At 50.5% G+C, this 24,290-nt stretch overlaps 1 protein-coding gene across 2 annotated transcripts in view; it reads right to left on the reverse strand.

Moving 5' to 3' along the window:
* The window catches only part of LOC308462192 (myosin-7), a 39,029-nt gene that overhangs the window by 12,083 nt on the left and 2,656 nt on the right, over positions 1–24,290 (reverse strand). For both annotated transcript variants that reach the window (XM_080979589.1, XM_080979590.1), the window contains exons 2-28: positions 23,879–23,931; positions 23,172–23,383; positions 22,042–22,185; positions 20,907–21,063; positions 20,321–20,348; positions 19,041–19,155; positions 17,875–17,967; positions 17,175–17,238; positions 16,764–16,862; positions 16,318–16,421; positions 16,070–16,208; positions 14,889–15,007; positions 14,585–14,734; positions 13,568–13,738; positions 10,472–10,781; positions 9,323–9,396; positions 7,770–7,857; positions 7,287–7,404; positions 5,938–6,061; positions 5,468–5,604; positions 4,423–4,678; positions 3,676–3,918; positions 2,690–2,866; positions 2,361–2,506; positions 2,153–2,243; positions 855–1,244; positions 427–553 (exon numbers count right to left, since the gene is read on the reverse strand). In XM_080979589.1, coding sequence (XP_080835715.1) covers positions 427–553; positions 855–1,244; positions 2,153–2,243; positions 2,361–2,506; positions 2,690–2,866; positions 3,676–3,918; positions 4,423–4,678; positions 5,468–5,604; positions 5,938–6,061; positions 7,287–7,404; positions 7,770–7,857; positions 9,323–9,396; positions 10,472–10,781; positions 13,568–13,738; positions 14,585–14,734; positions 14,889–15,007; positions 16,070–16,208; positions 16,318–16,421; positions 16,764–16,862; positions 17,175–17,238; positions 17,875–17,967; positions 19,041–19,155; positions 20,321–20,348; positions 20,907–21,063; positions 22,042–22,185; positions 23,172–23,375 — 3,868 coding nt within the window. In that variant the 5' untranslated portion in view covers positions 23,376–23,383; positions 23,879–23,931. The remainder of the gene's footprint in view (positions 1–426; positions 554–854; positions 1,245–2,152; positions 2,244–2,360; positions 2,507–2,689; positions 2,867–3,675; positions 3,919–4,422; positions 4,679–5,467; positions 5,605–5,937; positions 6,062–7,286; positions 7,405–7,769; positions 7,858–9,322; positions 9,397–10,471; positions 10,782–13,567; positions 13,739–14,584; positions 14,735–14,888; positions 15,008–16,069; positions 16,209–16,317; positions 16,422–16,763; positions 16,863–17,174; positions 17,239–17,874; positions 17,968–19,040; positions 19,156–20,320; positions 20,349–20,906; positions 21,064–22,041; positions 22,186–23,171; positions 23,384–23,878; positions 23,932–24,290) is intronic.

Consider the following 24,290-nt stretch of genomic DNA (forward strand, 5'->3'; position numbering starts at 1 on the left):
TCCTCAATTGAATTTGCAGGTCGCCCTTTCTGCCTCGGTTGTCGAACGTTTCGGAACTCGAACGGTCTTCTGGAATGGATTACGTTCGAGAACCGAGGAACCACTGTACGAGCAATCATTTTGAAAGAAGGGGAAAAGAGGGAGGGGTGATGAAAGTAGGGTGTGGCAGGAAGGAAGAAAAGAAAGAAAACTTTGAATGGATGGACGGATGGATGGAAGTTTAGGTAGGTGGGAACCTGGTTGCATCTGAGCAAAGATGGAGGAGAAATGGCTAAACCAGAAAACTGTCTGGAAGGGCCAGCCATCAAGCTATGGGAGAGGGGTTTTAGCTCAATGCTAGAGCACCAGCCTCACATGCAAAATGTCCTAAATTCAATCTCCAGGAAAAAGACGTCGTATGAACGTGCATCAGCCTTCTCTACTCACCATTCTCAGTCTGGAGCTTAGCTCGCTGAGAGGTGAGGTCGTGGACCATTCGCTGACTCTCCTCAGACTTGGCCCGGTGCTCGTTCATTTGGTCCTCAAAGGTGCGGCACATTTTCTCCAGGTTGGCCTGAAACCCAACGGCGAGAGGAGTTGTTGGGGAATAAATGTAGCGGTGAATGGAGAGTAGCAGCACCCAGTCAGAGGAGGGAACAATTTTAATTTTAATTCTGGAATGAAGGGTGCTCCTTCTGAATCTCATCCCCTCCCTATCTTTGTATCCCAGTCCAAATCAACCGGTTCGATGTCTCCAGGTTGTTCTCCCGCCGTGCTACAACCCTGCCGCAAACCGTGACTCCGCCCTCAGACCATGACATCACCTGCCTTGCCCCGCCCCAAACAAACCCCGCCCCCATTCTTTGGCTTAGAACCTTGGCTTTCAGCAGCTGCTCCATGTTGGAGGCGACATCGTCCAGCTCCAACTTCAACTCGCTCTTCTCCTTCTCCAGCTTCTGCTTCACCCGCTGCAGGTTGTCGATCTGCTCCCCCAGCTCGGCCGCCGAGTCGGCGTGCTTCTTGCGGAGCGTGGCCGCCGTGGCCTCGTGCTGCAGCGTCGCCTCCTCCAGGTCGCGGCGCATCTTCTGGAATTCCGCCTCCCGCTTCTTGTTCAGCTCGATCTGCACAGACGTCGCCCCGCCGGCCTCCTCCAGCCGCTCGCTGATCTCCTCCAGCTCCCGCGAGAGGTCAGAACGCTGCTTCTCCACCTTGGCCCGGGCTGTGCGCTCCGCCTCCAGCTCCTCTTCCAGCTCCTCAATCCGCGCCTGGACCAGGGAAGGAGGGAGACATTCTGTCAGCAAGATCCAGAAAAGCACGCTCCAGGAATTCTGTTGGCGGCCTCCATTTCAAAAGCCCAGGCCTAGATCCAGATTCGTGAAGCTTCCATGGAGGTTCAAAGGTCAATAACATCTAGGGGCACTGGAGGATTCCATTCAATCTAAATCTTTAAGTGGACTGACCCAATTTGCACTTCCTAGACTAATACATGGATCGGAACACAGTTACAGTCGTACCTTGGAAGTCAAACAGAATCGGTTCTGACTTCCAAAACGTTCAAAAACCAAACTGTGGCTTCTGATTGGCTGCAGGAAGCTCCTGCAGCCAATCAGAAGCCCTGGAAGCCCCGTTGGACGTTCAGGTTCCAAAAGAACGTTTGTAAACCAGAACAATCACTTCCAGGTTTGCAGTGTTCAGGAGCCAAAGCGTCCGAGTTCCAGGGCGTTCGGGATCCAAGTTACGACTGTATCCTTCGGAGTGAATGAACGATGCAATTCTCAGCTTGTAAGGTTGCATCCGGAAATGCATTTCGTAGGAAAGTGCATGCAAACGTGTATATTTTAGAGGGAAATGCATACAATTTAAATGCGAGAGGTTTGTGGGTTTTTAAAAAAATGGCAGAAAACTGATCAGAATGTAAAGCTAACATGGTTGCTAATAACATCCCCATTCCTTACAGCAGATATTTGAGGTACAGAATTTCTCGAAAGTTATTGCTCTGTGGGAAGCAGCTATCCTCTACCCAAAAAGATGCCTCATTTTGGTCCTTAGTTACACACACACACACACACACACACACACACACACATAGATAGAGACAGACAGACAGAGGGGGGGAGAGACCACACCAGTGAAGTTGGCTTCAACGCACACCACCCTGTCATCAACCTTTTACCTGTAGCTCTTTGAGCTTCTTCTGCAACTGGATGGCCAAGGATTGCTCATCTTCAATTCTAGCATTGAGTGCGTTGAGCTCAAAGTCTTTCCTGGGGAAGACAAGAACCAACTTGCTACATCCAACCACAGAGAGGCAGGCAGCAGTAGAACAAATATCCACAACAAAAGGGAGGCGGGGAGTTGGCGATAAACTAAAGCACCCCTACTTCTTCAGCTTCTCGTCCAACTGCTGCTTGTCGTTCTCCAGGTCCATGATGCTTTCTTGGGTCAGCTTCAAGTCCCCTTCCAACTTCCTCTTGGCTCGTTCCAGGTCCATACGGATTTTCTTCTCTTGCTCCAGCGATCCTTCCAGCTGTTGAGCAAAGACAGTGAGACCCTGAATCCAGAAACTGAGAAAGGAATTGCTACTCCTAAGATCCACAATGTACTTGTGTGGGGGGCTTTTTTACTACACTGAATGCCTCTGACTACTTCAAGGAAGGTGCGAAAAATAACAGGCTGTCTCCCCTGAAAGTGTTGCAGTCGATGCACTTACATCGTCCACTTGCTGTTCCAACTTGACCTTGGCTTTCGTAAGGGTGTTGACCTTGTCTTCCTCAGCTTGTAGGTCATCCAAGGCTTGCTGGTGGGCCTCCTGGAGAGCTTTCTTCTCCTTGGTTAGCTTCACGATGATCTCATCCAGGCCAGCCATCTCCTCTGTGAGGTTCTTAGCCTATGGGCATATTATAATTTTGAGTTATTAGATGGAATCCTCGAAAGATTCCATCAACAGTGTCTCAGAAAATTTTTCACATCACTTGGGCAGACAGGTGAACTAATGGGCAGACAGGTGAACTAAAGATATCCAGTGTCGAAGCAATGATTCTTCAACATCCATCTCGTTGGACTGGTCATGTTGTGCGGATGCCTGATTATCTTTTTCCAAAGCAACTACTCTATTCCCAACTTAAAAATGGAAAGTGCAATGCTGGTGATCGACAAAAGAGGTTTAAAGACTGTCTCAAGGCAAATCTTTAAAAATGTAGTTTAAACACCAACAATTGGGAAACACTGGCCTGTGAGTGCTCCAATTGGAGAACAGCCTTTACCAAAGGTGTCATGGGCTTTGAAGACGCTCGAACTCAGGACGAAAGAGAGAAATGTGCTAAGAGGAAAGTGCATTTGGTAAACCCTCACCGTGATCAACTCCTGCCTGGAAACCTTTGTCCCCACTGTGGAAGGATGTGTGGATCCAGAATTTGCCTACACAGTCACTTACGGACTCACTGTTAAAACCGTGTTTATGGAAGGCAATCTTACTCGGCTATAAGTGATCGCCAAAGAAGAAGGTGGTGGATGTGGGCAAAATTCAAGGTGGCACTGAATGGAACACAACAAAGGTTGGAGACTCCCAAAAGAAAACTCTAAGTCCACCCAGCACAGGAATCTCTTGGAGAATCAACTCTCCCGTCTGCCAACCTTGATCCAGACCCAGCTGATAGTAGCAAAAGCTCCTTGGATTTCGCTTCCATCCCCGCTCACCTTGTTCTCCGTGGCGTGCTTCTCCTTCTCCACTTTGGCCAGGGTCAGCTCCAGGTCATCAATGTCCTTCTTGAGCTCCGAACACTCGTCCTCCAGCTTCCGCTTCTTGGCCGTCAGCTCGGCATTCATCTCCTCCTCATCCTCCAGCCTCTCCGTCTGCTCCTTCACCTTGGCCTCCAGCTGAATCTTGTTCTTGATCAGCTGGTCACAGCGCTCTTCTGCGTCTGCAAGGTTGTCTTGCTCCTGGCAAAGGAAGAAGACACGCCCAAGGCTTTACTGTGAAACCCGGAGTTCATGGTGCTTTTCAGCCACTTTGCCTTTCGCGGTTAAGTAAAGGTAAAGGTGAAGGGACCCCTGACCATTAGGTCCAGTCGTGACCGACTCTGGGGTTGCAGCGCTCATCTCGCTCTATAGGCCGAGGGAGCCGGCGTTTGTCCGCAGACAGCTTCCGGGTCATGTGGCCAGCATGACTAAGCCGCTTCTGGTGAACCAGAGCAGCACACGGAAATGCCGTTTACCTTCCCGCCGGAGCGGTACCTATTTATCTACTTGCACTTTGACGTGCTTTCGAACTGCTAGGTTGGCAGGAGCAGGGACCGAGCAATGGGAGCTCATGCCGTCACGGGGATTCGAACCGCCGACCTTCTGATCGGCAAGTCCTAGGCTTTGTGGTTTAACCCACAGCGCCACCCACGGTTAAGGGAGAAGGTCAAATCATATCTTTGTTGCCCCATCGCCCCAACTTACAGCCTGCACTTGCAGCTGGAGGTCGTTCTTCTCTTGGAGCAGGGAGACCATCTTCTCCTCCAGCTCCTTCCTCCGGGCCTCCGACTTCTCCAGAGCCTCCTTCAGCTTGGCAAACTCCTCCTTCATGGCCAACATCTCCTTCTCGGTCTCCGCGCTCTTCAGCAGAGGCTTGATCTTGAAGTAGAGCCTCATCCAAGGCCAGTTCTTGACCACCATGAAGGACCGGATGTTATACTGGATCACCAGCAGCGATTCCCTGCCAATCAGAGAAGGGGAGAGTTTGGGGTGGCATAGTGAGGGAGGACACATCAGGGTACAGAACACAGAAAAGGCCACCTCGCCAAGTGGGAGACCACACAGCCCTGCCTGAAACAGGAGGCTCCCTTGCAACAAGCAAGGTTGGGATTATTCCACCATTTTGCAGTTGCATTCAGTGCAGGAAGCACAGAATTCCACATCCTGAGAATGTAATCTTCCATAAATTTTATAGTCCTCAAGATTATACAGAAAGGCTTAGTTTGTATGTGAGCAGTTTCCTGAGTCCACCTAGTTCTGACTAAGGGAGGAGTGAGTCTGTCTATTTTGGTGTCTCTCAGCCTCCCAATTTCCCCTCGTTCAATTCTCCACATTAGTTTGCAGTTCTTTTTTTAGAAAATCCCTCGCGAAAATTCACCAGCGAGTGTTTACCGCGAGAGTATGCAATTTTGCCGACTGCACCCCACCCATTTTATGCATAGCTTCATGTTAATGTATTTATTTCCACTAATACGTGCGTTTCTCTGCACACTTCACCCTGCTATATGCATTTTGGGGCACATTACTTGCCTGGAGAACGGCATTTGCAAAATTCGGGGAGCTGTGAATCTTGAAGGATGACCAGCTTTCAGTTTCAGCAACCGTGAATTGGGCAGGTTCACTTTTAAATGAGAACTGGACTGAATTTCTCGCCTAATCCCTAATTCTAACCGGAGGGCTCCAACATGCCCAGGCCATTCCCCATCTAACCACACCTACAAATTCCGGGAAAATCCACTAAGGGACTTACTTCCTTTCCATGATCTTCCTGACTTCTATCCTGGCGAGGACCCCGCGGGATTGGGCCTGGATGCGGGTGATGATGCGGGAGAGACGCTCGTCCCTCATCTCCTCCAGCAGACCCAGGAGACCAGCCTTGAAGAACACCTGGGCAAAAAAAGAGCATTGTGGTTGGTTGGTTTTTGTTTTAAGAAAAACAACCTGTGCTCAGACCCCTGCACAGGTTACCAATTTGCTACGGGGCCTATATAATTTCGCTTGCCCTGCTCTGTACATATTGAAGCTTAGGTCCTGCGCCTGTGTTTGTGAGTCACAGCCAAGCCAAACCTCACCAGGAACCTTGACAGCGGAGAAAACACATACCCCAACCCAGGATTAGCCCTAGCCTCCTCTGTTGTGAAGAGCCAATCAACAGCGCGGCCCAGAATGATGATGTCACCGCCTTTTCCCTGTGAGGAAGTGGCTCATCCCGCCTCTCACCTTAGTGTGCCCAAATTTGTACTGGTTGTGGTCGATATCGAGGGAGCTCAACAGCTTCTCCGCCCCCTTCCTGCTGTCGATGAACTGGCCTTCGGGGATGGCGGCTGGGTTCAGGATGCGGTATCTGGGGAAGAGGAAAGGAAGCAGCGCTAGATAACCCCCGACAGCTTCCCTTCCATAGGCTTTTTCCTCTCAACGTGGGCAGATGCCCAGATCAAAGGCCAGGACCGTGTATATTTCACAACTAAATTGTGGCAGAATACTTGGGGCCCTGAGAATCTCATCTTTCTCTCTCTCATCAACTTTCTAGTCCTCATGACTGTGAAAGCAAGTTTGGAAAGGTGTGGCCCATGCCTAAATCTCAAGAAACTAGAGATTTGGGTAGGAATGTTCAAGAGGACTTCAAAGTTCCCCACAGAACCACTTGAAAATGTTGTTGATCAGGGGCTTTCAGCTGAGCGCGCTCCATCACAGTCGGAGGTCTCTTCGTCGGAGGAGATCTCGGTGCATCAAAGGCGGGGGAAACCACTCCAGCGTAGCAGACCCCCAGGAAAAAACTCAAATTTTGAGGACGTGGGATCCAGCAGGGGTCAAAAGCGGGCTCCCCCCCCCCGGCAAGCTCTGTTTTGAGCTCCGAGAGCGAGGGGGTTGGAGCTGCGACGCAACGGATAGAACGCTTCCTTTGCTGGTACGAAGCTGCGAGACTGTGAGGCATTAGCGGTCAATTCTTCCAACGCTAAAATCATTTAAGGACTGTACCGTGAGTACCTTTTACATGTGGATAAAATGTTGAAGATCGAGCGGTATATAAATGTCTTTACGGTCGGGCCTTGGGAGTCGAACGGAATCCGTTCTGGAATTCTGTTCGACTTCCAAAACGTTTGAAAACCAAATCGCGGCTTCTGGTTGGTTGCAGGAAGCTCCTGCAGCCAATCAGAAGCCGTGGAAGCCCCGTCGGACATTTGGGTTCCAAAAGAATGTTCACAAACCGGAACAATCACTTCCGGGTTTGTGGCGTTTGGGAGCCAAAACGTCTGAGTTCCAGGGCGTTTGACAACCAAGGCAGGACTGTGTGTGCAGCTATGATTTCTGCACCGCAGGGGGTTAGATTAGATGGTCCTTGGGGTCCCTTCCACCTCTACAATTCTAGGATTGTATAAAAGGCAGGATGCATTTTCTTTTTGAACTGAGCAGACATAACCCTGACAGTGAACTGCCATGCAGGCAACTTTCCTCCGACGTTGCCCCATTGCGCTCGGGGCACCCCCATATTCATGTACCTTCCCCCAGTGACACTCTCAGCTTTTCTGAAGCATCATCCGTCTTCACCACTTGAGAGTTAAGCCTACCTTTGACGGAAGTCCCCGTAGAGGATCCGGTTGGGGAACCCCTTCCGGCAGATCCGAATCCCCTCCAGCACCCCGTTACAGCGCAGCTGGTGCATGACCAAGGGGTTGTCCATCACACCTGAGAGAGCAGGAGAAAGGGGAAGGGTGCATGAATGGGGGAAATCGGTCCCTACCAAGTAAGCACTTTAATCTAGTGATTTAAAAGCATTTCCTAACCACTTAAAATACTTCAAAAAATCTCTCTCACTGGGGTTACCCCAGTTACAATGGAAACCCTAATTGGAGACACCAGGGATTGAACCTGCGACCTTCAGCGTGCAAGGCAGGTGGCTCTACCACTGAGCTACAGGCCTTCCGTAAGGACTACAGCTCTCACCACCCCTGACCATTGGCCTTGCTGGCTTGGACTGATGGGAGTCCAAGAGAGAGAGAGAGTGCTAGGGCCCCAAAGGCACATCATACAAGAGGGACCTGGGATCTCACCTGGAGACTTGGTCTCGTTGGGGATGATGCAGCGCACAAAGTGAGGGTGGGTGGAGCGCAGGTTGGTCATCAGCTTGTTGAGGTTCTCCTGGGTGAGAAAGGAAGAGCAGGTGAGTTGAGATGGGGTGGAGGAAGGGGAGAGGCGAGGAAGGACAACTGGGGAAGGCAGGCAGATAGTTGAGATGGAGCGAGTTTTATGAAAGAGGGCGGAATGAGAGGTGTCCAGGCAGGCAAGGCAGAGGATGGGCAGATGGATTTGATTGACGGGGAAGGAAAGCAGGCAGAGAAAAGGAGTTATAGTTTTGCTGGAGACAGGAAGGGGGATGAGAAAAAGGGACTGGAGGCCACAAGGCAGGCTTGGCCAACCTCTAGATCAGGCCCTCCATATGTTTTGGGACTACAACTCCCATCATCCCTCGCTAACAGGACCAGTGGTCAGGGATGATGGGAATTGTAGTCCCAAAACATATGGAGGGCCATGTTTGGCCATGCCTGCTCTAGATGCTTTGGACTACAAATTCCATCAGCCCCAGCCAGCCAAGTTGCTGTCCCAAATAATCAGGATGTCTGATTATCGTCTTCCAAAGCAACTACTCTATTCCCAACTTAAAAATGGAAAGTGTAATGCTGGTGGTCAACAAAAGAGGTTTAAAGACTCTCTCAAGGCAAATCTTAAAAAATGTAGTATAAACACTGACAACTGGGAAATATTGGCCTGCGAGCGCTCCAGTTGGAGAACAGTGTTTATTAAAGGTGTCAAGGACTTTGAAGACACTCGAACTCTGGACAAAAGGGAGAAATGTGCTAAGACAGCAGTTCTCAACCTGTGGGTCCCCAGATGTTGTTGGACTACAACTCTCATCATCCCTGAGCTCTGGCCTTGCTCACAGGTTGAGAAAGGCTGTGCTAAGAGGAAGGCACATTAGGCAAACCCTCACCATAATCAGCTCCCGCCCGGAAACCTATGTGCCCACCATGGAAGGACCTGTGGATCCAGAATTGGCCTCCACAGTCACTTACAGACTCACTGTTAAGACCTTGTTCGTGGAAGACAATCTTACTCGGCTACGAGGGATCGCCAAAGAGGAGAAAAAAGAAAAAGTCCAAAACATAATATAGAAGAGGCTGGGATGGGATGAAAAGGAATAAGAAAAGATCGAGATGGACATAAGTCAGTGGCTGGGGAGAAGAGATGCGTTTGTCCACTTGGTCCTCGTTGTGGAGGCTCTCAGTGGCCTCCACTGAAGAGAAGTTTGGGCGATGGGAGCAACATGGCAAGCTTGGCTCAGCCCTCGCTGGGTCCCCCAATAACGTCCTTGCAACCCTTTTTGTTTCCAGACAGCCAACCAGGTTGGTGGTGATGGGGCAAGTAGACCTAAGGAGAGCGCTGCAACCAGAGGAAGCCCACCACAGAAGCTCATTCTCCTCTGGGGAAAGGGTTTGCAAGGAAGCAGAGGAGCCCCAGGAGTAAGGAAGGAGCGCAGCCCAAGGGCTGCCACCTAAGAATGGTGCTGCCAGACTCTCCAAGGAAGCAGGCCTCAGGATATCCTCACCCGGTGCAGAGCAGACACAGTCTGGAAGGAAGAGCCCTTCTTTTTGTGGGTCGTTTTCCCCTTAGAATCAGGAGCTGTTTGGAGAGAGAAAAACGGGGATTCAAGATGCAGCCTAAAGGGTGAGGATATGTGCAGAAATACCGGAATGCATTAATCAGGAAGGCGTGGGATCCAACAGAAGAGGGTCACAGGCTTCCCCCGCTACAGCTCAAATATCTACATGGTTGGAGAGGACTCCCATGAATTTAAAGCCCTTCACAGCCTAGGACCCTCGTACCTACAGGACCGCCTCTCCCGGTATGCCCCACGGAGGACCTTAAGGTCCATAAATAGCAACACCCTAGAGGTCCCGGGCCCTACGGAAGTCAGATTAGCCTCAACCAGAGCCAGGGCCTTTTCAACACTGGCTCCTGCCTGGTGGAACGCTCTGTCTCATGAGACCAGGGCCCTGCAGGATCTGATTTCTTTCCGCAGGGCCTGTAAGACAGAGTTGTTCTGCCTGACCTTTGGCTTAGAATCAATTTGATTCCCTCCCCCTCTTTCTTTTTTCCTTTCTCCTCCTGTGAAGAGGCTGCATCTTAATGTTTTAATGTTGTATTTTAATCTTGTTTTTTAAGTTGTATTTTAATCAACTTGTTTTTATTATTGGTTGTTAGCTGCCCTGAGCCCGGTCTTGGCTGGGGAGGGTGGGGTATAAATAAAATTTATTATTATTATTATTATTATTAGTGGCTGGCTTGAAACTATAAGCACTGAGACAAGGGCAGGGCATGAGGCTGACGAAGGGCTGCTGATTTTTATTACAAATACATAACACTGTTTTGTTTTCATCGCAATGCGATGTGGGCAGGCACCCAGTTTGCGTTTTGCTTTCATTCGCGTGCCCTGGTAAGTCAGGCTAAGAGCGAACGACAGGCCGAACGTCGCCCAGGAAGCCTTGCGGCAGAGCGGGAATTCGAACCCTAGTCTCCCAGGTCCTAGTCCCACACTCCAACGGCCGCGCTGACTGAGGGTCACTGGGCTGCCCTAGTATTAAAGCGAATGACTCCAAACCAGAGCCTTTGGTTTTCTGTAGATCCAATCTCACGGACCGGAATGGAGTTTGGGATGCGGACAGCCCGGCTTGCCCCCTTCCGTTCCCTCCCTTACGTGCGTCCGATCCGGTGTAGTTGGCGAAGAGATGAGCCAGGAGTTTGAGGGACGACTTCTGGTAGAGCCCCACCACGGTTTCGTTGAGGGGGTCCTTGTTCTTCTGGAGCCAGTGGTTGATGTTGTAGTCGACGGTGCCGGCATAGTGCATGAGGGAGAAATGGGCCTCCGGCTTGCCCTTGATGTTGCGGGGCTTCCCAAAGTTGGCCGACTTGCCCAGGTGGTTGTCGTACAGCTTGGCCTTGAAGGTCATGTCGGTGGCCTTGGGGAACATGCACTCCTCTTCCAGGATGGACATGATGCCCATGGGCTGTGGAAGAGGACCAGGCGTCAGGGGATGGAGGGCAAGGAGGACGAGGCACCAGCAGGCAGCTCCGCCCCGTGGCCATTTGCTATGGATGGAGGAAGCTGCCTTATGCTGAGCTAGGCCATTGGGTCCACCTAGCTCAATACTACCTACACGGACTGGCAGCGGCCCCCCAAGATTTTGATTGCACAGAGGCTGAGCAGGGAGAGTATGATGGCCTGGGACTTGGGCTCAGACTTGGAACCAGAGGAGACTCAGTCTGCACCAGATCCTTTGCCTCAGGCATCATCTGAACCAAGTCTGGGGCCGGATCCTGAAGAGTCCCAGTCTGTACAGGTTCCCCTGCAACAAACACCAGCTGGGCCGAGTCAGGGGCCTGAGCCTGCCCTGGCTCCAGATGCGGGGATGACCTCGTTGCCTTCAGCTGGGCCATCACTTACAGCTGCTCCACTACCAGTTGGGTCAGGGGAGGCTGAGGCGGCCCCTGGGTCTAGTAACCCACCGACGTCTCCCGAACTGCAGAGACTAAGGTCTGAGAGAAGGAGAGACCTGAGTACTCGCAGGAGGAGTGCTCGCCTTCGGGTGAATCAGGGAGGTGAGTCGCCAGGGGATCAGGACCGGCCGCTACCCCGACGAAGGTAAAAGGCTGTTGGACCCCTGCCCCAGGTTGTGGGAGCAATATTGCTGTATGCTAGATCCTGCCTGAGATCCTGCACCTGTCCTTGCCTGGTTTCCTGCCTCATGTCCTGCCTTGGCCCTGTCGGACTGTCTCCCAGCAGAACCTTTGGATTCTGGACCGGTCCTGGACCGTGTTTCACGGGTTACCCCCAGGCCCAGCACAGAGAGAGGCCAGGGATTGGACCTTCTGCATGCAAAGCAGGTATTCCACCACTGAGCCACGGCGCTTCTCTTTATGGCATTCGCCATAAAGAGCAGCAGCAATGTGTAATCGAAGAATGGTAGAGTCGGAAGGGGCATCTGGTCCAGCCCCCTGCAACACAGGAAAAATCCCTGGCAGGCAGCCATCCAAGCTCTCCTTTAAAACCTCCCAACACTGACAAAGGAATACTCTGACTGTGCAGATTGTGGAGGCAACAGGTTCATATGTCAGGGCATCCAGATGACCTCAGGTGGTTCCCCTCGTTTAGGGATGGAGGGGAAATTTGTCCAGGCTGCTTTTGGAAAAGGGCCAGCTTGATTTGCCAGTCCCAGACTGAATGTGCAGATTGGAACGCAACTATAAAGTGGATTTTGCAGAAGTCCGAACGTCACCATGCATTCTCGGCGCCAATAAATGTATATAAAAATACAGTGGTACCTTAGTTCTCAAACACCTTGGTAGTCAGACCCTTGGTTCCCAAACACTGAAAACCTAGAAGTAATTTTTCCGGTTTCTGAACGTTTTTCAGAAGCCAAACATCTGATGCGGCTGTTGGCTCTTGTTTCCAGGGCGCCTGCACCAATCAGAAGCTGAGCCTTGGTTTTCAAACATTTCGGAAGTCAAATGGACTTCCGGAATGGATTAAGTTTGGTGCTTTTGTTTTTGCTATTTATTTTGCATTTTTGCTTTTGAGGCTTTTTTTGGTTAATTTGTTTTTGTGACCGTGTGGAACCCAGTTCAGCTACTGATCGATTGATTGTGTGACTGCGGAAATGGATAAAAGCGATGACTATCATCAGTGCAGGTAAGAAAAAAAATATTTTTAATTTTTATCATTTATAATACTGTCTTATTTATTTTATAGTATAGTACATTGATTATTGCTTTCATTTTAGGATCAATGGTCTCATTGGATAGTAAGATTCATGTTAAATTGCTGTTTTGGGGTTGTTTTTAAAAGTCTGGAACAAATTATTCCGTTTTGCGTTACTTTCTATGGGAAAGTGCGCCTTGGTTTTGGAGTGCTTTGGTTTTGGAATGGACTTCCAGAACGGATTAAGTTTGAGAACCAAGGTACCACTGAATGCATTTTACATTTTTAAAATGCGTGGGGGGGGATGCATATTTTGGAGCTGGGTGCTGAAGAGGATGCAAAAACGCACATTCCCGGGGGAAGAATTGTGCATGAAAGGTGGACAAATGCAAATTTCCCATGCATTCTTTTGAAAAATCCATGATATGGAATGGGCCTATGATTGTGGCACATGTGAAACTGAGATGGAAGAGAAATAGACAGATCTAGTAATCATTGGAGGTTTTTAAACAGAGGTTGGATGACCTCCTAGAAGGGATTCTTTAGCTTTTCCTCAGGGGGTTGGAATGGATGACTCTTGAGGGTCTCAACCCCACAATTCCATGATTCTACAATCATGGGATGCGGGTGGCGCTGTGGGTTAAACCACAGAGCCTAGGGCTTGCTGATCAGAAGGTCGGCCGTTCGAATCCCCGCTACGGGGTGAGCTCCCGTTGCTCGGTCCCTGCTCCCGCCAACCTAGCAGTTCGAAAGCACGTCCAAGTGCAAGTAGATAAATAGGTACTGCTCCGGCGGGAAGGTAAACGGCATTTCTGTGCGCTGCTCTGTTTCGCCAGAAGCGGCTTAGTCATGCTGGCCACATGACCCGGAAGTTGTACGCCGGCTCCCTCGGCCAATAATGCAAGATGAGCGCCGCAACCCCAGAGTCGGCCAGGACTGGACCTAATGGTCAGAGGTCCCTTTACCTTTACAATCTCTTATTGCCCTACCTATCGACAACCTTGCCCACTCTGGGAGGCAATTGCCCCAACTTAGGTGTAAATAAGTGAAGTTGCCCTTTGGGGACTAAGGAGGGCGCCGGAAGCAAGGAGGCACCTTCTCGATGAGGTCGATGCAGGCTTGGAGGTCCATGCCAAAGTCGATGAAGACCCACTCGATCCCTTCTTTCTTGTACTCTTCCTGCTCCAGCACGAACATGTGGTGGTTGAAGAACTGCTGCAGCTTCTCGTTGGTGAAGTTGATGCACAGCTGCTCAAAGCTGTTGAACTGGGAAGAGAGACGGGGGAAAGGAAATCAAGGAATGGCAATCTGTCCTCCCCTCCAGGTTGTCTCCCTCTACTTATGTGTCTTAACCAACCTTTTTCCTCATAAGGAGCCAAGGTGGTCACATACAGGTCTCCCCCTCCTTTTCAATCCATCCCTGCAACAACCCTGTGAGGTAGCTTAGGCTGAGAGGCAGTGATGGGTGCACTCAGTGAGCTTCATGGCTGAGCAGGGATTCGAACCCTGGTCTCCTGGGTCCTAGTCTGGAACTCTAACTGCTCCAGCACACTGGCTCACTAGCCAGGAGTGATGTTGAAGGCTGCCAGTCTTTGCAGGAAGCCTTCTGAAAATTACCTCATGAACTATTTTGCATAGATTCATGAGTGGGTGGTAGTAGCAGTAGTAATAATAATAATAATAATAATAATAATAATAATGCCAGCAGAAATGGGGACCAGACGGTTATTTGTCGGTCACGCTGGACCACCCATTCGTCTTTCCTGGTTTCCACCTGGCAAAGCCAAGCTGGACCACCCAGTTATTTACTGTATTTTTTGCTCTATAAGACTCACTTTTTCCCTCCTAAAAAGTAAGGGGAAATGTGTGTGCGTCTTATGGAGTGAATGCAGGCTGTGCAGCTATCCCAGAAGCCAGAACAACAAGAGGGATTGCTGCTTTCACTGCGCAGCGATCCCTCTTGCTGTTCTGGCTTCTGAGATTCAGAATATTTTTTTTCTTGTTTTCCTCCTCCAAAAACTAGGTGCGTCTTGTGGTCTGGTGCGTCTTATGAGTGAAAAATACGGTACTCAAAATCTCAAAATGGATTCTCCTTGGAAGAGAACCACTTACATCAAAGATCTCAAAACCAGCAATGTCCAGCACCCCGATGAAATACTGTCGTGGAAGCTTGGTTTCCAGCGTGACATTGATTCTGGTCACCATCCAGTTGAACATTTTCTCATATACAGACTTGGCCAGGGCTCCAGTCGAGTAGTACACCTGGGTTGTTTTTTAAAAAGGGGGGAGGAGAGAGAGAGAGGTACATCTCATTAACCAGCTAAAACAAATCTGGGAAGATCGAGGGGGCAACCTGTGGCCTTCAAAACCTCGAAAGAATGCCCCCACACATTTCACATACAGGTCTGTCTCTCACCTGCTGGACATTTTGCCCTTTGGTGACGTACTCATTCCCAACTTTGACCCTCGGGTGGCAGAGACCTTTGAGCAGGTCGGCCGAGTTCAGGCCCATCAGGTAGGCAGACTTGTCGGCTTCTGGAAATTCAGAATTGGGGCAGGGGGTGGGTGGGGAGGAAACCACTCGGTTATACCATGGCTTGCCTTGGTTGAGGAACGGCAGAAGAAAAGACAGAAGGGCTCCCAAAAGCGAGGCAGCCTCAAAGGCGGACCCCGTGAGGGAAGCGGGCCCACCTCTCCCAACCTCTTGGGGGCGCTCTGAGTATGCACAGGATTCTGCTACCGACTTCTGCTATGTGTCAGGAAACCAAGAGGGCCTCCTTTCATTTAAATTCCATTTAAAATTATTAAAATGATCAAGGCTAGAAACAGGGCGGAGGCAGCAGGCAAAGTATGACGAAATCTTTAGGGAAGTTTTTGATGTTTGATGTTTTATCGTGTTTTTAATGTTCTGTTGAAAGCCGCCCAGAGTGGCTGGGGAAACGCAGCCAGATGGGTGGGGTAGAAATAAATTATCATTATTATTTGGATGAATAAATTAATGAATAAGAGAGGCAGCTGGAATTTCTCCAGCTGCAGGAGGGTTTCATTGCCCCACATGACTCCTGCGCAGGATTTGCCAAAACAAAAGGTAAAGGCACCCCTGACCATTACGTCCAGTCGTGACCGACTCTGGGGTTGCGGCGCTCATCTCGCTTTATTGGCCAAGGGAGCCGGCGTGCAGCTTCCAGGTCATGTGCCCAGCATGACTCAGCCGCTTCTGGCGAACCAGAGCAGCGCACGGAAACGCCGTTTACCTTCCCGCCAGAGCGGTACCTACTTATCTACTTGCACTTTGACGTGCTTTCGAACTGCTAGGTTGGCAGGAGCAGGGACCGAGCAACGGGAGCTCACCCCGTCGCGGGGATTCGAACCGCCGACCTTCTGATCGGCAAGTCCTAGGCTCTGTGGTTTAACCCACAGCGCCACCCGCGTCCCTATATGCATATACATGTATCTATAATTTACACAGGTTGTGGGGTTCTGTTTTCTTGACGCAAAGGAGGCATCAGGTTGGGGAAGGCTGGGACAGAGCATCCTTCCCTGTGACCCAGCGTTCATTTGCCTCGCTTGCCTATCATCGCGAGCATCCTTCCTCACCTTCTGTGCCATCGGGCTCTGCCTGCTCCTCGCGCTGCTTCTGTTTGAACTTCATGTTTCCGTAGTGCATGATGGCGCCCGTCAGCTTGTAGATGGAGTTCTTCTCTTCCTGGGTGAAGCCTAAGACGTCAAAGGCGCTCTGCGGGAGGAGGAAGCAAAGGGAGGGTTGGGTGTTGCTGCTCACACGGCCGCGAGGGGTGGGTGACTCGCTTGGAATACGGCTTCTGCCCCCCACCCCAGCTACTCACGTCAGTGGCCAGCAGCTCCTCAGCGTCATCGATGGACGGCACCGTGGTCTCTCCTTGGGAGATGAAGGCGTAGTCGTACGGGTTATTGGTTACCAGCATCATGTCTGGGAAGGAAAGGCATTGGGCAGGGAATAAGGCAAAAGGAAGATTGTCCCTTTTATTTTTATTTTTAATATATATGTTTTTTAATTTCCAATTTCCCCCTATTTTTTTTGTATCTAATTACCTTAGTTTGCCGACCTATGCTGTAGCTCAGCATTGTCTACTCTGACTGGCAGCCTTCCAGGCAGGGAATCTCTCTCATCTCTACTATGCAGATGACCCTAGGACCTTCTCCCCGCAGACCAGGTGCCCTACCGCCGTTCTAGCGCAGGCTTAGATTTCTTCCGCGCACAGAACAAGATCTCAGACCCGGGCCAGAGTGGCTCTCCTTTGCAGCAACTCACCTAGGAGCTCCGGCTTCTTGTTGGACAAGATCTGGTAGTAGATGTGGTAGTTCCTCTCAGCTTTCAGCTGATTGATGACCCGGGACTTTTCCAGGAGGTCTGAGGAATTAAGAGGAAGAGAAGGCGGGGCAGTTGAAATGGAGGAGCAACAGCAAAAGGGGAAAAAATTCATGGAGGATACAGGCTTCTAGCCAAACTTCCGTCTCCACTGGGACCCGCCAGAGGCGAAGATGCTCTTGCACTCGGGTTCTGCGTTTTTTGGGGGTTCCCACAGGTGAGAACAAGGGGGGGGCTAGGTGCACCATTGGCCTGATCCGGCCAGCAGGGCCTTACTTGCGACCTTACGTTAATTCAGGGAGGAGGGCCAGAGATCAGGAGAAGGAAAGAAGGACAGGCCTTTGGCAAACTCACAGGTCTCTATGTCGGCTGAGGCCAGCTTCCCCGTCGCCCCAAAATGGATCCGGATGAATTTGCCCTGGAAGAGAAAAGAAGAAACTGAGCAGGAGGTGCAGGCAGGGCGGGGGGAGCACAAATAATAATTATCTGTTGGTTTTATTCTCCCCTCCCCAATTATATACCACTTGATGGCAGAGGAAACCTTCACAGAAGTTTGCAAAAAAGAATAGAACAATGAAATTATCAGTAAAAACAGTTCGGAACAGCTATTTCAAAGAATCATATTTCAAAGAATCATGCAGCTGTCCCATACGGGGATTTAACCTGCAACCTTGGCACGATCAGCTCTACCCAAGCTATCCAAAACATTCAAAAAAATAAGTAAACGATAAGACAAGAACGTATGAAAACACACGGCAATGTTCTAAATCCCTGAGGAGTCTTGCCTAGACAGAAATGTGTTTAGCAGATGCTGAAACGAGTCCTCTGATATCAAGTGGCAGGGAGTTCCAAAGTTTGGAAGCTGAAGCACTAAAAGATCTGTTTCTCACCATTGCAGAACGAGGGTGATTGGGCCCCTGTAGCAGTGCCAGTTCTGCAGGTGGAAGCGACTTGAGTGGGCCTATATGGGATTATGCAACCTCGTAGGCAGTTATTTTGGCAGTGTAGTCCCCCCCTCGCCCCTGCCTCAAATTCCCTCTCGAGCGACACTCACAAATCGGGACGAGTTGTCGTTCCGGACGGTCTTGGCATTCCCAAAGGCCTCCAGTGCAGGGTTGGCCTGGATGATTTGATCTTCCAGAGTCCCCTGTCGGTACAGCGAAAGGTCAGAAACATTCTCTCTACCAGCTCATTATTATTCCTTATTTGCATGCCTCTTCATCGCCCAAAGTGGCTTACAAGTCTAAAACCAATGTGTGTGTGTGTGTGTAGACACACAAATACAGTGGTACCTCAGGTTAAGAACTTAATTCGTTCTGGAGGTCCGTTCTTAACCTGAAACTGTTCTTAACCTGAAGCACCACTTTAGCTAGTGGGGCCTCCCACTGCCGCCACACGATTTCTGTTCTCATCCTGAAGCAAAGTTCTTAAGCCAGGGTACTATTTCTGGGTTAGCGGAGACTGTAACCTGAAGCGTATGTAACCCGAGGTACCACTGTATAGCAAGACTTGAATAAAATCCATAATAGCAATGTACAATAAAGGAAGCCCATTTAGAATAGCAACCAAAACAATGGAAGAAGGAGGTTTGAGTCATCAGATTCGGGGAATGCCTGTTTAAACACGTGAGGACCAGTGAGGTTTCATGGTTAGAGTGCCAGACTAGGACTTGGGAGACCAGGGTTCAACTCCCCTCTGGGCCAGAAAGCTCGCTGTGTGATAATTATTATTATTATTATCTCGGGCCAGTCACCATCTGTCAGCCGAGCCTACCTCACAGGGGTAAAATGTGGAGAGGAACATCTTGGAGCAAAGGTGGGATATGAATATAATATCAGCAAACAGCTTAGAGGCCGGAGGAGCAGGAGGAGAAGGGAACGTGGTTAGCAGTGGGAAAGATACGACGACAGAAGTCTGTGGACAGTGCCAGCTCCTCCTTCCTTGCCCCACTGGCTTTTGTTGCCTGCTTGAAGCTCTGAGTAGCTGTGGTCGGGCTGCTTTTCACGTGGTCTAGGTGAGGAAGGCAGCCAGCTGGTCCTTTAGGCTCTCAGCTAGCCCTCCCTGCCTGCCTGCTTCACCTCTAGCCAATCAGGGGGTGGGTGGTTCCACCTATCATTTTCTCTGGCGCCACCTGGTGTTCGTCTCCTGTCCTTCTGCCCTACCAGCCCTGGAGGAGGCCAGCTACCACTACAAGAAGCCAGAGCCAGACAAAACGGTCACCTTGCCGGTAGCTGCGGCTTGCTCCTTCTTGGTCCGGTCGCCGATGGCAGCGATCACCGCGAAGTACTGGATGACACGCTTGGTGTTGACAGTCTTCCCGGCCCCGGATTCTCCGCTGTGGGGCAGAAAAACGAGGCTGAAGAGCGGGCGTGTTTGTAGACTGATCAACCGATCGATCAGCTACATCCTCATCCCACTTCCAGTGGCTCTCGAGTAATCCCCCCCACCCCAAAATCAATGGTATTTTTTAAAAATGTAATTTATTATTCTAATATACCATGGCTGTTCTTAAGAATACAAGCGTCATGGGCTGCCATTACAGCATTAACCATTTGGTGTTGCAAATAAGGAATAGTATTGTAGCTTTGCAGAGAATCAACAAAGGCAAGGAACCTGATATTTAATAGTTAAGTCTGTGGCACAAACAACAGCAGCGGAGAGGGAGAACCACCCAATTTTGTGAATCTTCCTTGCTCAGATGGTCACCTGGCCAATTCTTGCTGCTCACCCCAGGAGACCAGGTGAGGAAGCAATAGTTCCGAGACAGAAGAGGGCAAATGAGAAAAGGGGGAATGAGTGTGAGCTGGAGGTTTGCCATGGTGTCAATGGGTTTTAGGGAAGACCTGTTTAGGGAATTTTTTAATGTTCGATGTTTTATCGTATTTTTAATATTCTGTTGGGAGCCGCCCAGACAGGGAAACCCAGCCAGATGGGCAGGGTATAAATAATAATAATAATTATTATTATTATTATTATTATTATTATTATTATTATTATTTTGATGGAGACAGCCAAAACAGCAGTGTCAAGAGTTGATGGCCCAACCACTTGGAGGGTTTAAAAATAAAATCAAGCAGTATATAAATTTTATGAAATAAAATGAATAGACCAAGAGGTAGCCTTAGATAGAATGGCAGGTTTTAGGGTGGAAGGGCCATAACATCTGCTTTGCAGATGTTATAGAATCATAGAATTGTAGAGTTGGAAGGGAGTCGGGGGCTATCTAGTCCAACCCCCTGCAGTCCAGGAATCTTTTGCCCAACATGGGCCTTGAACCCACAACCCTGAGATGAAGAGTCTCAAGCACTACCATCCAGGGGATCCCAGGTTCATTCCTCGGCTGCAAAAGAACCCTGCAGGAAAATGCTGAGGAGCTGTTGCCAGTCAGTGCAGGAAATATGGAGCTAGGTCTGACTAGGGCAAAGCCAGCTTCCTAAGGGTGTTCTGGAGACTTTGTAGGGAGAAACAGAAAGGAGAGGGGAAGGGAAGGGAGGACTTACGTGATCAGGATAGACTGGTTCTCGCGATCTAGAGAGAGAGAGAGAGAAGAGTTAAAAGAAAAGAGAGGAGGGGAAAATGGAAAGGGAGAAAACGCAGAAGAAATAGGAAGTGGAAAATAGCAAAGCAGGATTTTTGCTCCCCAGTTTCTTGCCAACACACACACACACACACACACACACAGAGAGAGAGAGAGAGAGAGAGTGTTTCTGCACCCTCCCCCTTTTCCTTAAAAGGTAAAGGTAAAGGGACCCCTGACCGTTAGGTCCAGTCGTGAACGACTCTGGGGTTGCTGCGCTCATCTCGCTTTACTGGCCGAGGGAGCTGATGTTTGTCCGCAGACAGTTTTTCCGGGTCATGTGGCCAGCATGACTAAGCTGCTTCTAGCGAAACCAGAGCAGCGCATGGAAACACTGTTTACCTTCCCGCCGGAGTGGTACCTATTTATCTACTTGCACTTTGACGTGCTTTCAAACTGCTAGGTTGGCAGGAGCAGGGACCGAACTGCCAACCTTCCGATTGGCAAGCCCAAGAGACTCAGTGGTTTAGACCACAGCGCCACCCGAATCCCTTCCCCCTTTTCCTTACCTGTCAGCATATACTGATAGGCGTTGTCAGAGATGGAGAAGATGTGGGGAGGGGCTTCGCTTCGCTTCTTCCCCCGGTAGGCAGCCACCACTTCCGCATTGTAGACCGGCAACCACTTGTAGGGGTTGACAGTCACGCAGAAGAGCCCGGAATAGGTCTATAGAGGAGAGAGGGAAGAGGAGGGAGGAGGAAGGGCGTTCTGTAAGAAAATGATGTCTTGTGGTGAATTAAAATGGCAAGAAACTTGAAGGATGGTGCGGGTTGTGAAAGGAAGCCGAGAACCTCAGGAGGCCTGGAATTATTATTTTTAACCCGCCCTGCAGGTTTCCAGGAAACCCGACGACTGTCCACTGTTGGAAGCCGAAAGCTGGGGTAGGTGGAATTCTGGTTCGATCCTGCAGGGCTCTCTTAACACCCTTAACTATCAGTGCCCAACAAGTCCACTCCAGCGAGGTGGGAATATTGCAGATTCTGGATGATGTTCAGGTGCCGGGTAAGGGGGAATGTCTGCTGGGCCTCTCAGCCCAGCAGCTGTCTTGATGGACGGGAGGAGGAGGAGACCAGCGTCACCCGGAGGCCTGCAAGTTTCCTACAAGGAAGGGCCATAGCACTGGGAGAGGACACCTGCTTTGCATGCAGAAGGTCCCAGGTTCAAGATCCCTGCCTGACACCCTGGAGAGCCACTGCTGGTGATACTGAGCTAAAGGTAAAGGGACCCCTGACCATTAGGTCCAGTTGTGGCCGACTCGGGGGTTGCTCATCTCGCTTTACTGGCCGAGGGAGCCGGTGTACAGCTTCCGGGTCATGTGGCCAGCATGACTCAGCCGCTTCTGGCGAACCAGAGCAGCGCACGGAAACGCCGTTTACCTTCCCGCTGGAGTGGTACCTATTTATCTACTTGCACTTTGACGTGCTTTCGAACTGCTAGGTTGGCAGGAGCAGGGACCGAGCAACGGGAGCTCACCCCGTTGTGGGGATTTGAACCGCTGACCTTCTGATCAGCAAGTCCTAGGCTCTGTGGTTTAACCCACAGCGCCACCCGCATCCCTTTCAATACTGAGCTACACAGACCCAAAATGGCCTGACTTGAGATAAGGCATCTTCCCGGGTGCCAGGAAGGATTGTGCTCACTTACATAGATCATCCAGGCGGCGTAGCGCTCCTTGAGGTTGTAGAGGACGGCAGGTTCGTGCAGGAAGGTCAACATGGCCATGTCCTCGATCTTATCGAACTTGGGCGGGTTCTGCTGCATGATCTGGTCTTCCTTCACCGTCACCGTCTGCGGAGAGAAGGCAGTGAAGCCTCAAGCCAGCGGGACAGGCAGCGCCCAAAGGACAGCGAACCTCTTCCTCCCCCAAACAGCCCCCCAAATTGAACCCACCGGGTTGCGTCCAGTGCCCTCCTCAGAGCAGATGCAATGAAGTTAACGGGCAGCACTCAGGTTCGCGGATTCCAATGGGTCTACTCTGAGTAGGACTAGCATTGGACACCACCTCTTTTTTTACTTGGGTAGCGGGGAGAGGATGGAAGGAAGCCATAGATGGAAAATGGGAGGGACACAACAGGGATGCCCGCTCGACAGAACGGGCAGCCGCACTAGAAGACCCCAGTCAGGGCATGGCAGCTGGCACTTCGCCTCACTGGGGAGGTGGGTGGCCAGAACAGCATTTATAAAAAGACAGAGGAGAGATCATGGGGGCATGGTGTCAGGCAGAAGGGAAGATGGTTGTGGGAGGCATTTTTTTAATGCCAAAGTTTTAGAAGTTTTGGAGCACAACATGCAGAAGAGACACTACATAGGCTCCCAGGACGTTTCTGAGCACAATTCAAAGTGTTGGTGCTGACCTTTAAAGCCCTAAACGGCCCAGTATACCTGAAGGAGCGTCTCCACCCCCATCGTTCTGCCTGGACACTGAGGTCCAGCGCTGAGGGCCTTCTGCTGGTTCCCTCACTGCAAGAAGCACAGCTACAGGGAACCAGGCAGAGGGCCTTCTCGGTAGTGGCGCCCACGCTGTGGAACACCCTCCCACCAGATGTCAAAGAGATAAACAACTACCTGACATTCAGAAGACATCTGAAGGCAGCCCTGTTCAGGGAAGTTTTTAATGTGTGACATTTTAATGTATTTTTAATCTTTGTTGGAAGCCGCCCAGAGTGGCTGGGGAAACCCAGCCAGATGGGCGGGATACAAATAATAAATTATTATCATTATTACTATTATTATACGATGGGATGGGCATGAGAGCATAAGAAACAGCCTAGCACCTTGCCATTCTCTGTGTCCGCGGTGACTTTGCCACCATCCCTGGACGTGATCTTGGCCTTGACGAACTCCAGCTTCTCATCCGGCACGAAGACGTCCTTCTTCATGTCAAAAGGCCGGTTCTGCGCCTCGATCCTCTGCTTCTCCGACATGCGCAGGTAAGGGGCTGCGGGGCCAAAATCGGCCATCTCGGCATCCGAAGACATGGCTGGAGCTGGAACGGGAACATTTCCAAAGTTAACAACCATGCAGCAAGCAGAAGCGTCCTCGCAGCGGTGAACAGGAGCCCGGGGCTCGTGGGATTCGAACCCGGGACTTCAAGGCCCAACAGTTGGGGATGGTGCAATTTGCCAACCAGCCACCAGGGGGGACCATCGCCCCATGAGGAGGAGGTATGCAATATATGCAGTTCACAAAATGCCCATGGGGGGAGCTCCACGTTGCCCAACACACCTCTCCAAAAGGGAAGCTGTTGTGCTGCTGCCCCCAAGTGGACATTGGGAGGACTGCGCCGTGCTTAACGCTGCTGCCCCCTGGGCAAGTATTCTGCCCTCTTGTGGGCTTTCAAAAATAAAACACCCCTTAGAAACAGGTCTGGTTCTTCACCCCTAGAAGACGCTGCAATCTGGATGCCAGCTAAAAGCAAGCTGTGAATAAAACACCTGCCCGCAAAAGCAACTGCTCCTGGACAGAAGCGCCCCATATTTACCTTTTTTATTTTCCTACGGTTCCACAGGAGATCGGCTACCTGGGGCCGGATGACTGTAGGCGAAAAACACAAAATATAGACATGTTTATCCTCCCTGGCCTGCTCATCACAAACATATACGATATCTATAATTCTCTTCTTGCACTTCCCTGAGAATTTTCCTGATTTGCAATTCCTGAGCCAATACGTGAACAAAATCCTTTAAATTCGCACCTTGCCAAATCTTGCGACCTCAGATTTTGTGACTGACCTCGGTCTGCCGTCAGCCAGCCCATCTGACGGCCTTCTCGCTTATACCCTGTCGAGCGAGTGACCCTGTCTGTCAGCTTCCTTCTCCTTCATCTTGGTAGAACTCAATAGGGAGGAAGGCAAGGGCAGAACTAAAACTCAGCGTCTCTACCTAGCATTGGCT

This window comes from Podarcis pityusensis (genome assembly GCF_964106645.2).
Source record: "Podarcis pityusensis genome assembly, chromosome: 13".
NCBI classification, from domain to species: domain Eukaryota; kingdom Metazoa; phylum Chordata; class Lepidosauria; order Squamata; family Lacertidae; genus Podarcis; species Podarcis pityusensis.